General features: G+C 44.3%; 1 protein-coding gene across 2 annotated transcripts in view; it reads right to left on the bottom strand.

The window, feature by feature from the left end:
- The window catches only part of garem (GRB2 associated, regulator of MAPK1), a 51048-nt gene that overhangs the window by 8677 nt on the left and 23582 nt on the right, over positions 1-18789 (bottom strand). Inside the window, exons 4-10 of one of the 2 annotated variants that reach the window (XM_083778332.1) lie at positions 18424-18682; positions 16866-17130; positions 9011-9174; positions 8124-8365; positions 4824-5327; positions 3264-3409; positions 476-821 (exon numbers count right to left, since the gene is read on the bottom strand). In XM_083778332.1, the coding sequence (XP_083634458.1) occupies positions 476-821; positions 3264-3409; positions 4824-5327; positions 8124-8365; positions 9011-9174; positions 16866-17130; positions 18424-18682 (1926 nt within the window). The remainder of the gene's footprint in view (positions 1-475; positions 822-3263; positions 3410-4823; positions 5328-8123; positions 8366-9010; positions 9175-16865; positions 17131-18423; positions 18683-18789) is intronic. The other variant, XM_083778333.1, reaches the window with a different exon arrangement.

Raw genomic sequence — 18789 nt, 5'->3', positions numbered from 1 at the left:
CTGAGACCATTCGTGTTTATGGGAGATGCTTCTAAACTTGGATTCTATTGCTAGTTTGATCACTTCAAACACGCTTTCCTCTTAGATATATTGACCGAAAATAGCCAATCTACAAGCTCATGACACGTCACGCTGCAACGTGTTCGGGTGCTTGTAGATCCGCTATTTTCGGTGCCGCAGCAATGCTTTCACAGAAGACACGCTTGGCTTTCTATGGAACCCAAATGACTGAAATCAGTCATGGTGGGGGCTTTTTGGTGTTACCAATAAGTTATGCTTTAGCTATTGAAAAATAGCAGACCTACAAGCTCATAGCGCGCCACCGAGTGGCGCGCTACGAGCTTGTAGGTCTGTTTTTTTTTTGAAAAATCGAAGAACGACTGACATAGAAACATAGCTTTTTCAGAAAACCGTCAGGATGTAGAAGACAAATTTTAGAATCTGATCTCAGGTCAAAATGGTGTTAAATCCATGCCTTCGGCGTGCTGGGCGAGCGCTTGCGCGGGTAGCTGTAGTAACTCCGGCTACAGCTCGACGCGCTCGTCGGCGGGAAGTCATCGGCGCCGTAGTGGGACTCCCCTCCGCCGCTGAAGTTGTTGGGCCAGGACAGGCGGGAGGACATTGCGTCCGATGGCGACGGCAGGCTTATTGTCCCGGGGGACACGACGCCGCCGCTGCAGCCGCCGTTGGCCTCGTCGCTGGCGCTTTTAGACCAGCCGCTGCAGGGGTAGCACACGCCGCTCGGCTGATGCTCCTCCTCCTCCTCCTCCTCCTCCGCCGTCGTCGCCGCTTCCGGAGCCTCCGCCGTCTCGCAGCCTCCGCTATACGCGCGGGAAAACAGAATGGAACAGAGCCTTCATTAGTATCATCGGTGACACCTGTGAAGGAAGTAAGGAGCAAGGGGCCCAAACAAAGTTCTTTCCAAAAACGGCATGTATTCCCAACACTTTTAATGAAAAACAAATAAAAAACATATAAAGCATTGTATCATAAAAAATGATAATGTAATATATATGCCACGGACCCCCCATCTGAAAATATGTTATTCCACCAGAAGCAAAGATTTGAGTTAAAAACCTTCGCTCTGAAAGAATATATATTCAAAGATTTGCGACATATTTTCACGATTTTTCAAAAATAGCAGACCTACAAGTTTATGAGCTTGTAGATCTGCTATTTTTCAATAGCTAAAGCATAACACAATGCTTAAAACACCAAAAGGGGTTCCCGCCCAAAATGGGGTAAAGAGGTAGTGCCATGATTTGCTCCCCCCACTAAAACATGATCATCAGATACTATAGTGTCCAGTATACGTTTTTATGTGTAACTCTAGAGAGTGTACAAATGGAAACCAAATGGACCTGTAAAAGGTACATTTGGTTCTGGCTCCAAGATCAATTGCCTACGTGGGCATTTATTGAAGGTCAATGTTGTTGCCCCCCCCACCCCCCGACATCGTTGTCAGCTTTAATCTTTTCCCCAGTGGCCTCTAAATATACTAAGTTGCCAAAGAATTCCATAGTCTCACATTCTCTCAAGATGTGGCTCTCAATACTAAGAGGCATTTCGGTTGGCACCCGTGGTTCTGTGCGAGCACCATTGGTCGCTAACCATGCTTTTTCGCCATTCCTTTCTGACTCATTGTTTAAAGTGTGGCATAGAAATGGTATTCACTCCTTCAAAGATCTTTATATTGATGGGTTATTGCCGACCTTTGAACAAATACGACGCAAATTTAGTTTACCCCAATCACATTATTATTTTTTAGATTTCTACAGATACGATAACACAGCACACTGCTTCATTTCCAAACATACCTACCAACTCATCAATGGAATCTATATTTCTACCTGACCCATTGGTCAAAGGAGGTGTTTCTATTATTTATAATTCTCTCTCATTTTTAGATAGTAATGCCTCCTTGGATTATTTAAAAACTGCTTGAGGAAACAATTCAGGAATATCTATCACGGACGAGCAATGGTCTACATCTCAAAACATTAGTGCACTCTTCTTCAGTATGCGCCAGGCATGGTCTTCTACAATTAAGAATAAAATAGGTTACATTTGTCAAAGGAAAAACTCAACAGAATGTATCCAAATGTGAATCCGGCCTGCAACAGATGTGGACAGTCGCCAGGCCACTCTAGCTCTTCTGGCACTGCACTAAACTAACATCGTATTTGGCAAAGTATATTTAAATCACTGTCAGACATTGTTGGAAGACCTTTTGACCCGGATCCACTGACAGCAGTTCTAGGAGTCAAAAGGCCCGGGGTCAAACAGTCTACTTTCCAATATAACATGGTCAAATGTGTGACTCTACTTACTGGCTCGCAGACTGATACTGATCCTACACAATAGATGACACAATAAAAATTGAAAAAAAAAAACAAAAAAAAAAACAGTGTTTTTTCTTTACTTTTATTCTTCATTTAAAAAGAAAAATGTCTGTAATTAAGTTGATTGGTTTTTAGTTTTTTCTTGTTTATCACATTTATATACCTTTTTATTATGTATTGTATTTGGAACATTTACACTACCCGTCACTATTATTTTTTTCGTTTTATATTACTTAATTACTCATTATCTGTCAATGATATTCTGAAGTTATGTCATATAAAAAATGCCTAATAAAAACAGTATTACATTTCTTTTACAAATTCCATTTGTACACTCAGAGTTACACACCCGTACGGGGCCATTTGGAACCCACTCAAGGACACTTTGAGACCCACTTAGCAGAGTGTTTCCAGTGAGCCAACATGACACAATAAGCAGCACCCTGACTCTGTTTGACCAGAATGGAACAGAGCCTTCATTAGTATCATTAACACTGACTCTGTTTGACCAGAATGGAACAGAGCCTTCATTAGTATCATCGGAACTCAAGTCGTGACAACTCATGACAACAAACACAATATTTCGGACCAAACAAAAAATTACAAAGAAGAAAAACAACAAAAAAAGTGTTGTAACCTGCAGTTTTTTTCTTCTAATTATTTGTTCGGCCCAAAAATTTGTGTTTGTTGTCATGATTTGTGACGACAAGAGTTGGCTTTGTCCGCGGCGTAAACGTCCTTAAATAAATACTTTTTGAAGTGTCTATGAGGAAAATTAACGGAGAATCATTTCCTGGGCCCTTGTAGGGGGCGGGACTGCGACGCTCTATTCCCAACACTTTTAATGAAAAACAAATAAAAAAACATATAAAGCATTGTTATCATATTGTCCCATGCTCTTCAGTGTTCTTGTTGGCTTACATGTTGTGGAGTCCAGAGGAGTAGTAAGACAGCGTGGGACTGGGAGAGCGCGTCTCCTGTTGCCGAGCCTTGGAGATGACCGGCGCCTGTTTGGAACTCCTGGGCGGGATGGGCGGGGCGTTCAACAGGCGGCACTCTTCCCTCACCTGGGAAACAAAACATTGATAGGTGCATTTTTTTAAGCCAGATTCCACAAAATGGTCTTCTAAATCCTGACAGTGGTTCTAAGTATATCATTTCATTTCCAGGAGCCCCAGAATTATCTGTATTTGGCCACGGACCCCTATCTTTTTTTCTTTTTTTTTTTTTTTTTTTTTTTTGCGGCTTACGCCTTTTATTGATTTTTGAAGGGACAGACAGTAGGCTGACAGGAAACGGGAGAGAGATGGGGGGATGACATGCAGTAAAGGCCGTGTCGGGTCCGGGAGTCGAACCCGCGGCACACTGCGACTGGATTACCAGTCCGGTGCCCAGACCGTTACGCTACGGCCTGGGCCTACGGACCCCTATCTTAAAATGTGTTATTTCAGGGACGCCCCGGAAGCAAAGATACGAGTTAAAAAAAAAAAAGAGTTTGCTGTGAAAGAATATATATTGAAACATTTTCATGATTTTTCAAAAACAGCAGATCCACAGCAAGTCAGTCTGTTTGTCTGCATCGATAGATGATAATATATCCCTTGGGTAAATCCAGGTGTTATACATAGTGGTTATTATTATTATTATTATTATTATTATTATATTAGCCTAATATTGCTGTTAAATATGTATAAAACCAACACATCTCACTTGAATAATGTTGATATTAAAACGGCGTGGGAATCTACGCTGCAGCCAAACATTTGGACACATACATACAGAGAGAGACGCAGACACAAGAGAATTATTTGACCAGAATGGAACAGAGCCTTCATTAGCATCATCGGTAACACCTGTGAAGTTAGTAGGCGGGTAGGGCATTAAGCAACTAGTCGACTAGTTTACTAGTAAATCCACTAGTTGACCTTGTTGGTACTAGTTGAGTAGTTGATAAGAAAAGAAAAAAAAAACGTTTTTTTGTTTTTTTCTTCCCAATTTTGTAGGCCTCAAGATCAGGTAGATTATAGTTATAGTCACCAATGTACACAGTTTTTAAATGTACAAATATTTATTTCCAAAGAAAAAAAAAAGATTTTTAATTTTTTTAGATAATAGGTAGTTAACCCATTTAGGCCTGACGTAGAAACGTTCGCTCTGAAAGAATATATATTCAAAGATTTGTGCCGCATTTTTACGATTTTTCAAAAATAGCAGACCTACAAGCTTGTAGATCTGCTATTTTTCAATAGCTAAAGTATAACATAATGCTTAGTTAAAACACCAAAAGGGGTTCCCGTGCAGAATGGATCAAACAACTAGTCGACTAGTCGACGAGCAAACTAGGCAACTAGTCAACTAGTAAAAAATGACTAGAAGTGAACGCCCTAGTAGGCATTCGGCCCAAGTTCTTACCAAAACGGCCATACATGTGTGCACAGAATAGAGCCCATTGAAATTGAACTGAACTGTATATAAACTCACAGCTTCAGATTTGGGCGGGACCGGGGGCGGCGACAGGGACATATTATCCACCACCACCGGGCTGGTCACGACGGGAGAACCAATTAGGGAGGGGGCGGGGCACGACGTGACGGGGTAAGAAGACAGGGCGGCGCTCGTCGCCGCCGTCGTGTTCGTCCCCGCCCCTCTTCCTCCTCCTCCTCCTCCTCCTCCGACGCCACTGTTGACGACGCCGCTCCCCTCGCTCGACGACGACTGCTGCCTGAGGACGCCGCCGCTGGCGCGGACTCCTCGCAGGTGGTTCAGCCACAGCTCCTCGTACGGGACAGAGTCTTGGGACTTGAGCAGGGAGGAGGGCTGCGGCGGGGCGTTGTTGTGGCCGCTGTTGTTGTCCAGCAGCAGCTCGGGGAAGAAGTGGTCCGACGGCTCGGACACGCCGCCGCCACCAGAGGAAGACGAGGAGTCGGTGGGCAGCGCGCAGTCCGACGGCAGCAGGGCCCAGTCGCCGCACAGCGTCATGCATCCCTGCGCGGAGCAGAGACACGTTGTTATTGAGGGCTAGAGCGACCATCCTATACACAGCTATAGACGATATATTCTACAAAATGTCTTCTACATCCTGACAGTTTTCAGAAAAACCCCATGTTTTCTATGTGTCAGTGGTTCTCAAACTATTTCATGTCAAGGACCCGCACAAATATATGTAATTGCCTATTTTCAAAAATAGCAGACCTACAAGCTCGTAGCGCGGCACTCGGTGTCGCACTATGAGCTTGTAGATCTGCTGTTTTTCAATAGCTAAAGCATAACATGATGTTAACACCAAAAGGGGTTCCCGCCCAAAATGGGTTAACAAAAACGCAAAAAGCCATTGACAATGAATGGAAGAAGTTACGTCATTATGTGTCTGAGCAAATCGCCTTGTCGGTATGTCGGTGGAAACCCTTGGCCAATAAGGGACCACTATTATTGGTGATGTGTAACTAAGGTACGTTTCAGGGTCGGTATAAAAAGGTCAATAATGGGTCTAAAGGATTTAGAACAGCAGTTGTATTAGACAATACATGTCTTATTTTGATTTAGTTTTATTGAATGTACGATGAATAGAGCGCCCCGTCACTTCACACTATTAATATTAAACAGCACAGGGCACAGTCCCTGCACAGCGTCATGCATCCCTGCAGACAAGTCGAGACACATTATTATAAACCGCATTTAGGACTGTAGCTGATTCTAAAAAAAAAAAGGTTCTATGTCAGTGGTGCTCAACTTTTTCATGTCAAGGACCCTCAGAATTATCTGTATTTGGCCGTCGACCCCCCCCCCCCCCCCCATCTGAAAATCTGTTGTTCCAGGGACCCCTCACGGAAGCAAAGGTTTGAGTTAAAAACGTTCGCTCTGAAAGAATATATGTAAGGGATAATATCTGGCTAGGTGGTCATTTGTCTGGAGATAATTCACCGACAGGGAGTTTTATATCCCGACAATGACCACCTAGCAAGATATTATCCCACTTATTACATGGCTACCTAACATTAAATAATACATTGGCCCAAAACACAACAAAATAAGTATTTCGTAAGTTTGCACTGGCTGCGTCTGGCACAGCTGCAGGGCTGGAGCACTGTCGGAAAAATAAGGAGGTCAATTGATCAAATAGAATCCATTTCCGGGTCCTGCTTCGTCTATTTCTCGCTCAAATGTTTTCAAAAACATTGTTGAGAGCAATGTTTAGCTGTAAATGGCATTGTGTGTCACTAGTGTGTGTGTGTGTGTGTGTGTGTGTGTGTGTGTGTGTGTGTTTGTGCGTGTTTACACGGCTGTCATGTTGGAAACAGCAGTAAATCAAGCGGGGCGCAGCCGCGCAGCTGGTGCTCAGAGGGTTTGATTAGGCAGCGGTCTGTTATACAGCGCAGCGGTCGTTATGATGAGACAACTCACCGCTGAATTAAGCGATTGACCAATCAGAATCAAGCATTCAAACCAAAGCCATGTAATAAAAGTACAACGCAATGCTTAAAAACACAAAAAGGGGTTCCCGGTCCTGAATGGGTTAATCAGCACAGGGCCCAGTCCCCGCACAGCGGCCATGCATCCCTGCAGAGAGAGATTACAATTTAGGCATTTAGCAGACGCTCTTAATCCAGAGCGATTCACAGTAAGCAAAGAACAACACCTGGTGGCAATACGCCAAATACATAGAAAACATATAGTCATCAAGGACCATACGTACGCTAAGAACCTAGCAGTGCAATATATATAATGAAACTATGCATATACACTGTAGTGCTATGTCTACATAAAATGCTACCTAAATTAGATTATTATTAACCCATTTAGACCTGAGGCCGATTCTAAAAAAATGGCTTCTTAGGGGCCATCCAGACGAGGACGTATTTTGAGTTACCTGGGCAAGTATTTAGCCGATCTGCCCTTTTTGCCACACGGAGACGGCATTTTGGGGGACTTAAACGGCTCATTTTGAAACCACCTTCCAGAGTGGGGAAGTTTGGAGACGCCACTTTCTCGTCTCCGTGTGTATAGCAAATGCCGCCTAATTTGCTGAAACGGTGATGTCATATAGTCCCCTCGCCCCCCTCCAAACTAACTAGTGTTAATGGTTTATTTCACCACAACCACTTACATATAAGTATCACAGCTATTTTATATTTGCACATGTCTATAAATCTCTTCTCCAAAAATGGCCGATCTGCAGCCCGCATGCATGAGCTTGTAGAGGAGCTATTTTTGGAGAACGGATATTAATTATGGCGATTACCAATCTGGAAAGACAAGGAAAAAAACGGATGATCTTCTACATTATTGTTACTATTAAATGGTGTAGAATAGATTAGTATATAGGCTATATGTCCGTTCCTCTCAGGCAGGTCTGACTGCAGTGCACACTGCACAGCACGCATGGACCTCATCGAAGTGCTTCGTCTTCTTGGTTGGAAATTAAACATTATTTGTGTAACTTCAAAACGGCTTTGCATTGAGAGACCCGAAGGATAAACACATTGTTTACCGTCCATATTCCTCTATAAAACGGCCTGTTTTCACTGTTTCCAATTGCTCTTTTTTTATACTTTTGTATAGCCTATGCTGTGCAATGATTAGCGCTGTGCTGCGCAGCAGGTGGAATAAATCTAAACGAGCAATTATCTGACATTCAGAGGTGTTGCGCACCAGCGGATATATATTCAATCGGACGGACGGACAGACGGACAGACAGACAGACAAGACAGGCTCCCAAGAAGACGTAAAAAAACCCCCAAAAAAACAACACAACCCCCCCCCCCCAGTGTTTTTCCCTCTTACCCGTACCTGCAGGTTGACCTCGCTGTTGCCGTGCAGGTTGTTGCCGTACACGCACACCGACAGCCGGTGGAAGGACTGCGTCAGCTCGTCGCGGGCGTACGTCAGCGAGCTGGGCACGACGTGCACGCCGCCGCCGTGGGAGGAGGAGGAGCCAACCACGTGGGAGGAGGAGGAGGAGGACACGGGACAGCCGCTGTTACTGCCGCCTCCGCAGATGCCGTTGAGGCCGACGCCGCCCAGGCCTGTCACGATTATACACACATTTAACCCATTTTGACCCGAGATCAGATTCTAAAAAATGTCTTCTGAAAATCGGGATTCAGATTTTACAGGGGACAGTTTTGTTCTTTGATTTTTCAAAAATAGCAGACCTACGAGTTCGTAACGCGGCACTTGGTGCCGCGCTATGAGCTTGTAGATCTGCTATTTTTCAATAGCTTATTAAAGCATAACATAATGCTAACACCAAAAAGGGGTTCCCGCCCCAAAATGGGTTAAAAGATTTAATTGTGTTTTTTGACGTTGGAACATTTTGAGATTGCCTTTTATCAGGCTTCGTAATCAAAGATTGCACGGGGACAGAAATGACTGACATATTTAGTAATTTTATACTTTAATAAATACAAAATAGCTTTTCTACAGCCTAAGCTTTAGGACTAATTCTAAAAACACCTTCTAAATACTGACCTACTGTAAGTCTTCTGAAATAAAGTCCCCCCCTCCAGCAGAAGGGGGTAAAACACCGATGGGTTAATTTAGGCACACATCATGCAAAAAATAATTCGCGATCATCTAAAATAATAAATGCAAACTTTAAAGAACCACCATTCTTCTGTGCGTTAGAATCTGGTCTCAGGTCAGAATAGGTTAAACGCAAATTAACTCACTCTTCTTGGGGCTCTTGCCGTCGTCGGGCCAGTCGACACGCACGTCGCGCACGGCCCGCGAGTAGTCGTCGATGTCGAACTGCTCCTGGCAGAAGGTGAACCAGCGGTGCACCATGGTGTCCAACCACAGCTCCCCCTGGAGGAGACCTGAGGGAATGATGAACCTGAGGGGGCGGTTTGGGTTTTAGTTCTAGCAGCACAAGGCAGTGTGCTGCTATTATTAGTGTGGTTGCCCGAATGGGCAACCAGACTCTAGTAATTGTAACACTTTATACTTATTATTTCACTGGAGTAGTCTTTATTTTGACGCTTTATACCTCCCACACTGTACGCTGTACGCACTTGAGCCATATGTCAAATTGACCGGAAAAATCGGGAATCGTGTGCTTGTATTTTGTTAAGAGAAATGTTGTATAGTTTAATTGATATGAATTTATTAGTGAATTAAATTTCCCCATTGACATGAATGGGAAAAGGCAAAAATTCACATAAAAGTATTTGTTCCTCGGAGACTGTAATCACTATAGTTACAAAACTTTTAGGGATATTTCAACATTATCACTAAAATTATTTAACCCTAAATTTTTATCGGTCGGCCTCATGGTGGCGCTATAACAGCCCACTTTACCTTTTGGCTTATAACTCTTGAACCGTAGGTCGTAAAATAAAAATTATTCTTTCCCTGGATTCCTTGGGTCATGACGCATCTCCCCATATAGGCCACGCCCATTTCCGCCATGATAGATTTTCCGCCATTTTGAATTTTGTCCAAAACACACTTTTTGCTTTTCCTCCTACAGATTTTGTCCAAATCTCACAGAAATCGGCACACGTGATCTCTGGACCCATCCAATTAAAACTGAGCCGCAGAATTTTGAAAGTGTGTATCGTTCGGCCGTAATCGTCTTCCGAAGTTAGTAGGAGGGGCCTATATCACAAAAAATGCCATAAATCACGAACGGAATGTCCAATCCATCCCAAATTTCAATCACATGTCCGGGGTGGTTCAATCAACCAAGTTCTAAAAGCAATTCCATTTTCATCCATAGGGGGCGCCGCAAATGCGAGAAATGTAACCGTTTGTCGCAAAAACATGAATTTCGGGGGTTAAATCCCCTCCGAATTACTTACGCATGATCTAAGGCGTGACTTGAAATTGTAATTGGCTGGCAATACTAGTGGGAGGGGCATATGTAAGACACTGCGGCAACCACACTCTGCAATTTTTTAAAATTGCGAATTTTCTAGTTATTACAGTATTAGTTTTTTTCTTATGAAAGCAGAGAGTCTTCTGTTTCATACGGTATATAGTATGTACATGTCGCTATAGGCCTTATTTTGTGAATATTTAGTTCAGGTCCATGCCTTCTCTAAAGTTCTCTTTGGTGGACGCAAGCTGCATTCAATAACCAATTACTGACAAACTGTACATGGGATCAATGTGCACCATGGGGCGGCGGTTTGGGTTTTAGTTCTAGCAGCACAAGGCAGTGGTGTGGAGGGAAAAAAAGTACTCAAAATGTTTTTACTAAACCCATTCTGGGGCGCGGGAACCCCTTTTGGTGTTTTAAAGCATTTAGGCCTGACGTAAAAAAAGAAAAAAGAAACGTTGGCTCTGAAAGAATATATATTCAAAGATTTGTGCCGCATTTTGACGATATTTCAAAAATAGCAGACCTACATAGCTCGTAGCGCGGTGGCGCACTATGAGCTTGTAGGTCTGCTATTTTTCAATGGCTAAAGTATAACATAATGCTGAGTTAAAACGCCAAAAGGGGCTCCCACCCAAAATGGGTTAAGCATTATGTTTAGCCATTGAAATATAAGCAGATCTACAAGCTCGTAGCGCGGCACAGAGTACCGCGCTACGAGCTTGTAGATCTGGCTATTTTTGAAAAATCGTGAAAATGTGGCGCAAACCTTCGAATATATATTTATATATATTAAAAGCTTTGCTTCCGGGGGGGGAAGAACATATTTGGAGATGGGGGTCCGTGGCCAAATACAGATAATTATGGTGGTCCTTGACATGAAAAAGGTTGAGCACCACTGACATACATAGGTTTTTCAGAAAACTGTTTTTTTAAATCCAGTCCAGTCCAAAATGGGTTAAGCAAAGGTATAAATACTATAATGTAGTTGCACTCCGTTACAAGTAAAAGTCCTGTATTCAAAATGTACTCAATTAAAAGTACAAAGTACCGGCGTTGTCACGGAAACAGCGTGACATTAGGCCATGGCGTCACATCAATATATAAAGTATGGCACATGGAAGCATTCAGCAATAATACCACAAGTACATTATCTAATGATATAGGTATAAGTATCTCACTGTGAGTAAGTATTTGGAATTACATAAGGAGGTACCTAACTAATACCGGGCTCGGGCTCACTGACAACTAGTTCACACATACAGCTCCCTAGCACCTAAGGAAAGATACAGGTCCTTAAACTACAAACAGCTCCCTAGCACCTAAGGAAAGATACAGGTCCTTAAACTACAACTAGTTCACACATACAGCTCCCTAGCACCTAAGGAAAGATACAGGTCCTTAAACTACAACTAGTTCACACATACAGCTCCCTAGCACCTAAGGAAAGATACAGGTCCTTAAAATACAACTAGTTCACACATACAGCTCCCTAGCACCTAAGGAAAGACACAGGTCCTTAAACTACAACTAGTTCACACATACAGCTCCCTAGCACCTAAGGAAAGATACAGGTCCTTAAACTACAAACAGCTCCCTAGCACCTAAGGAAAGATACAGGTCCTTAAACTACAAGGCCTCCCCAAAAAGGGAGCCCTTATATAGACTTCACTGCAAACACAGGAAATCTCGGTTACATCTTGGACAACTCGGTGCCGGCGCAACTATAGCCAGTAAAACATGTCTGCAAACACAGACTCAAAGACGAACCCCAACGACAGAGTCCTCGAATACGTCGAGGCCCTCCTCCTCGAGAATGAAACTTTGAGAGGAGAAAACAGACAGCTCAAAACGGAGAACGAACAGCTCCCCCCCCGCGCGGACGCGGCGGCGTCCTCCAATTCGTACGCCGAGGACGGAGACGAGGGATTCAGAACGAGCACTCCTCCTCCTCGGCCGACCAACCACAGCTCCACCAACAACAACAACAATAACCGCCAGCGAGAACAACCCATGGATCAGTCGACCCCCCTGGACTGCTTCAACAACGGCCCGGCCGAACTGGCCCGCTCCAGCAATAATAACAGCCTGGCCGAATTAACCCGCTCCAACCGCGCCGTCAAAATCCAATCCTTCGACGGCGACCATCTAAAATTCCCCAAGTTCCTACGAGACTTTCAAAACCACTTTGGCGATCACCGCGGCGCCTCCGTGACGAACGCCGACCGCGTGAACTTCCTCGAGCGGCACACCGCCGCCCCTGCCCGGAGGCTGACCGAACGCTCCCTCTCCATCCCCGACGCGGCGGAGGCGTACGCCGCCGCCATGAAGAAGCTCCGGGACCGGTACGCCGACCTCGACACCGTCGTCAGGATCCTCTACAACAGAGCGCTCAACTGGCCTCCTCGCGTGCAGACGGCCGCCGAGTGCGACCAGCTCGCCGAGTTCCTCGCCGAGAAGGTGGAGGCCATGCAGGCGACCCGCTGCGCCGACGTGCTCCTCGCAAAGACCGTCGACGACGAACCGCCGCCGCAGTTATCACGGGACGACGGGTCGAATCACAAAGCAGAAGAAAACAAGCAAACGCTCACTTTCAAAGATTTGGCGGGGTTCTCGGATGACAGCAAAGCCAAACGATGGAAACACCGCAACAAGCAGGACTCGTGGGAACAACCCCCACGTCCGAGCGACGACCACTCCCCCAAACGAGGGCGCTGCTACCCCAATGACCCCAAACCGTCCTCCTACCGTCAGGATCGCCCGTCCTCCTACTGCCAAGACCGTTCCCCGGAACGAAACTATCACCCGTCGTCGGACAACAACAGAAGAGGCCCTCAGAACCGTCACAACCCCTCAAACGGCTACCACGACGACAGGAGCACGCGACGGTACGACAACAGGGGAGATCAGAACTGGAGACAGAACCCCGTTTACAACAACAACAACAACCGCAGTGGACAAAACGGCCCAGTGGCCGCGATCGATAACTTCGTTCAAGCTCAGGACGAGAACCCGCCCGGCTACGCCGCGGACGACACCGACGGTGGACGGGTGCCCGTCAAACGGGAACACAAACACTGTCCGTTCTGCGACTCCAGGAGCCACTACACGAACAAATGCCCGGTCCTCCAGAAGACACCCAGAGACCAAAAGGTGACATGGATAGAGGGAGGCGGCAGGTGCCGCAGGTGCGGCAGAAGTCACTCCCCGGACGCCTGCAACTTGATCTCCTCCGACCTCCCCGATTCGGCGCGCTGTCTCTGTTGCGGCGGAGACCATCTCACGATCTTCCATGAGATTAACCCGGACGCTCGCTACCAACAGAGGAAACTATAACGGGGAGCTGCCATGAATGAACACGTATTGCAACTCCCCCATCACATCGACGCTGGGTCGGAGATGTGATGGCACAAACTTGAGAAGCTCAAATATTCTACCAGGGGGCTCCGCCCATAAATTCTATAAGGTCTGGCAGCCATTGTTGGACTATTTTAAACAAAAGTTCCCGGCTGAGGATGTTCAGGTGTAGGACAGCTGTCTAATAGTTTAATTATTCTTGTATGGCAAGTGACGATCTGTTTGAGAACATTGTAATGTATTTCAGTCATTTTTTTTATTTACTTATTTTTCTTAATGCATTGTATGCTTATGTGTAGTCTAGTGCTGTATGTATGTTGGTATGTCTTGTCGTGTGTAGAAAAACCAATAAAGACAATTTAATAATAATGAACTTGTATTGCAGAGGAACAGAGACGTGCAGAGAGTGTTAAGAGGGGCAAGGGGCTGAAATCCCGCAAGAGGGCACTTTTTTTGGACAAAATTTGCATTTTCAGGGCGTAAACCCAGAGCTCTTTAGCTAGTGGAGAATGAGATGCTAGTGTACGACATGGATTTCTTTCTTAACCCATTCTGGGCGGGAACCCCTTTTGGTGTTTTAAACTAAGCATTGTGTTATACTAGAGCAGATCTACAAGCTCATAGCACGCCACCGAGTGGCGGGCTACAAGCTTGTAGGTCTGCTATTTTCTTTTTAGCGTGAAAATGCGGCACAAATATTTGAATATATATTCTTTCAGAATACTTTTTTTTAATTTTATTTCGACGTCAGGCCTAAATGGGTTCCCGTTTTGGGCATGTTATAATTTACCTATTGAAAAATAGCAGTGTAGGTCTGCTATTTTTGAAAAATCGCGAACAACTGACATAGAAACATGGGTTTTTCAGAAAACTGTCAGGATTTAGAAGGCATTTGTAGAATCTTTTCTCAGGTCTAAATGGTTTAAACAAATGTGTTCAACGCAACATACTGTGTTCAAGTTCAGGAGACTTCGGGGGAAAAAAGCAATTCTCCTGAATGCTGTCTTCCGGCATGGCATGGAAAGGAGTGGCATTTGCATTTCTTTCACCGTAGTAAATGCTGCATTCGCGGTCTGGAGAGGGCAGTTGTTTTATAGACGGGTAAAAGGGCAGTTGTTTTATAGACGGGTAAAAGGGTAAGTTGTTTTATAGACGGGTAAAAGGGCAGTTGTTTTATAGACGGGTAAAAGGGCAGTTGTTTTATAGACGGGTAAAAGGGCAGTTGTTTTATAGACGGGTAAAAGGGCAGTTGTTTTATAGACGGGTAAAAGGGCAGTTGTTTTATAGACGGGTAAAAGGGCAGTTGTTTTATAGACGGGTAAAAGGGCAGTTGTTTTATAGACGGGTAAAAGGGCAGTTGTTTTATAGACGGGTAAAAGGGCAGTTGTTTTATAGACGGGTAAAAGGGCAGTTGTTTTATAGACGGGTAAAAGGGCAGTTGTTTTATAGACGGGTAAAAGGGCAGTTGTTTTATAGACGGGTAAAAGGGCAGTTGTTTTATAGACGGGTAAAAGGGCAGTTGTTTTAGAGACGGGTAAAAGGGCAGTTGTTTTATAGACGGGTAAAAGGGCAGGGGCAAAAGACCCCTTAGATGTCTATGTACGTCCCCGTTGCAGAATGTTACCCGTATTGCAAAAATGTCTCATTTCACAAGTTCAAAATGTGTACAAAATCCTTTGAAAATAGCCCAATCTACAAGCTCACACTGCGTCGCATGGACGAAATGTATAGCGTTGAAGTGGTTAATGTATGTTTTCTAATCAAGATCTTTATAGAAATCAAGATTTTTATAGAAAAAAAGGCAGATGCACACCTCAAAAGGCTGGTGACGGGTGCGTATGGCAATAGAGCATATATTAACCCATTTTAGGCGGGAACCCCTTTTGGTGTTTTAAACATGTTATAATTTAGCTATTGAAAAATAGCAGATCTACTACACAGAGTGGCGCGCTATGAGCTTGTAGGTCTGCTATTTTTGAAAAGTCGTGAAAATGTGGCACAAATCTTTGAATATATTATATATATTTCAGAGCAAACATTTTGAACTAAAATATTTGCTTCTGGGGGGTCCTTGGAACTACATATTTTTAGATGGGGGTCCGTGGCCCGATAGAGATAATTCTGGGGGTCCTTGACATGAAAAAAGGTTGAGCACCACTGACATATAGAAACACAGGTTCTTCAGGAAAAAAAATTAGGATTTAGAAGCCTTTAAAAAAAAATCTACCTCAGTCCAAAACGGGTTAAAAAGGCGTTTCGGTCGCTTAGACCTCCATTGTCTGTCCTGATGAAGGTCTAAGCCGGGACCGAGACGTCGACCTAATAGGGTTGGCTTGTGGCGGACATGTCGTGGATTAAAGCAAAAGACAATCTCACAAGTGAAAAATGTTGCTATATATAGGCCAAGTCCTAAAATGTAATTTGTGAAACAGCGTGAAAGGAGTCACCCACACATTTAACACACTAATGTAAAAATGACAATGTTTTGGTAGCCATACAAGCTAATCAGTTTGAAGAAATTGCAGATTGGGGCGTTAACGATTGCGGTTATGAAATATCTGATCATTATCATTAGGGATTTCTGGATGGAAGACTGAAATGACTAATAACCGAAAAATTCAAATGACTGAAATCGGTCGTGGCGACTGAGAACTTTAACCCATTTTGGGCACGAACCCCTTTTGGTGTTTAAGCATTATGTTATACTTTAGCTATTGAAAAATAGCAGATCTACAAGCTTGTATCGTATCGTAGCGCGGCACAATATGTGAAAATGTGAAAATGCTGCACAAATCTTTGAATATACATTCTTTCATTTTCAACTCAAATCTTTCCTTCTGAGGGGTTCCTGGAATAACATATTTTCAGATGCGGGGGGGGGGGGGGGGGGGGGGGTCGGCGGCCAAACACATATAATGTTTGGGGTCCTTGACATGAAATATTGAGCACCACTAATACAGAAACATAGGTACAAAGGGAGTCTACCAACACGCCTCAAGTCTGAAACGGCTGATCCGGTGCTTCACAGGTACAAGGACATAGGTTGCAGAAGGAGAAGAGACTGGAGCAGCACAGACATTTAGAGCCTTTTATTAGGTGCTAAAGTATACAAAGACTAACGTCTTTGTATGTGTGTATACAAAGACTAACGTCTTTGTAGACCTAATAATTTTAAGGCTCCAGTCTCTTCACCTTATGCAACAGAAACATAGGCATTTCAGAAAACTGTCAGAATTTAGAAGACATTATTTTTCATTTCGACGTCAGGCCTAAATCCAGTAGTTACTGACTGTACACCAACTGCGTACACCAACTGCGTCGAACAACAAGTCGCTGCACACGCTCACCGGGGCATGGCGGCGTGGAAGGGGAAGTGCACGGGGACGATCTTGTTGCTGCGCAGCACGCAGCACACCACCACCGTCTTGGTGCCCACGTTCACCAGCTTGTAGCGGTGGCCCTCGCGGATCAGGTGCAGGTCGTGCTGGTTGCGCGGCGGCGCACCGGGCACCGTCACGTTGACCGGCAGCCGCGTCTTCTCCACGATGTCGCGGATGGTGTGCTCACCCTCCTGCATCTGCAGCTCCAGAGGGCTGCAGGTGCTGAAACGGCCTGCACGGACGGATGGACGGACGGGGGGAAAAAAATACAACGTCAAAGATCACACTCGCTTCATCTTGTGCGAAAAAGGCCAGCTCAAATATACTCAAGTACTGAGCTGAGGTCATGATGACCTCCTCAAATTGACCTCTTAGCCTATCACTGCTGTATTCTCAATTAGTGAGCACCTGTATCCACCCTACAATCAGCACAGCACACTGGGGGAGAATAAGGTATTTCCTGAGGAACAGGGAGAGACAATTTGATAAGATTTGGCTGTCCCCTTGTCCATTACTTGAGTAGAAACAATTAATAGACAGGATACCACTGATATGGTTGACTGTGTACACCATTTTCTTTTTAGATGTTTTCCATTTTTAAAATTATTATTACTATTTCATTCTATAGTATGCAGTGTCGCTGAGCAGTATGGGTGGGAGGGTTGAGGGTTTTCCTTCTTTTTTTTTGTCTTTTTCATTTTTTCTTTTCTATAAAAGGAAAATGTAATTATGTCACAATGTTTAAACTACAACAATTCATAATCTGTTCTCAATAAAAACCTATTTAACAAAAAAAAGATCACACTCATTATTATTATTATTTCTTTGCATATTGTGTCCAATATTTGATTGATTTCTTCTATTTTTGAATATGTATATGTATATTTGTATGTGTCTTTTATTTCATTGTTACATTGGTACAAGATACCGGGGGTTGTGGCTCTTTCAGAGCGGGAACTCTGGGGGGAGGGAGAGGTAAAAAAGTTACAAAAAAAATGTGTATGCTATTTTTGACTCATATGTGACTTGAAATTAATAAAGAAACTTTGGTCAAAAAAGAAAAAGAAATCACACACACACGCGCGCACGTGCGCAACGGAACGAAGCTAAATAAAATGTCATGACTGAAAAATGTAATGATGTTCTTAGTGTGATATGTTGCAGATCTACAAGCAGGTCTGCTATTTTTGAAAAATCGTGAAAATGTGCCTCAAATCTTTGAATATATATATATATAATATATATACAGAGTGAACATTTTAACTCAAATCTTCCTAGAACATAATTTCAGATGGGGGGGGGGGGGGCGGAGGCATATTACATATACTTTTTGGGGTCCTTGACATGAAATATTGAGCACCACTGATACAGAAACATAAGGTTTTTCAGAAATCTGTCAGGATTTTGAAGACATTTCTTAAATTTCGACGTCAGGCCTAAATGGGTTAACCTCTTTTCTCCACCATATCACCCACCCCTACTATGGACGACGTTAGTACAGCAGGTGCGAGAACAGCCTATATACCTTTGCACTGGAAGGGCAGGCTGATGCTCTCGTTGGTGCGGTGGTTCATGCAGATCAGACAGGGCATCTTGCCGCGGCCCAGCTGCTTGCTGATGGAGTTGAGCTTGCCGATCTTCTTGAAGATGGTGTTGAAGCGCGACTTCTCCCGGGAGGTCTTGGCGTAGAGGATCTCCGCCTGGCCCATGAGCGTCAGCTCGTCTCCCGTGCTCAGCGTGATGTTGTAGACCTCCGTGTCCTCGTTGCACTCGCCCGACGCCATCTGGTAAGAAACGAGGGGAGCATGTTAGTAACTCATTCTAAAACGGGCAGTCCCAAATACTTGATTCCGATTGGCTGGTTACCGTCACGTGACCGGTGTAAATTCCA

This window comes from Protomyctophum parallelum (assembly GCF_964188405.1).
Source record: "Protomyctophum parallelum genome assembly, chromosome: 12".
Taxonomy (NCBI): domain Eukaryota; kingdom Metazoa; phylum Chordata; class Actinopteri; order Myctophiformes; family Myctophidae; genus Protomyctophum; species Protomyctophum parallelum.
The sequence above is the reverse complement of the archived record's forward strand: the minus strand, read 5'-3'. Positions and strand labels throughout refer to the sequence as shown.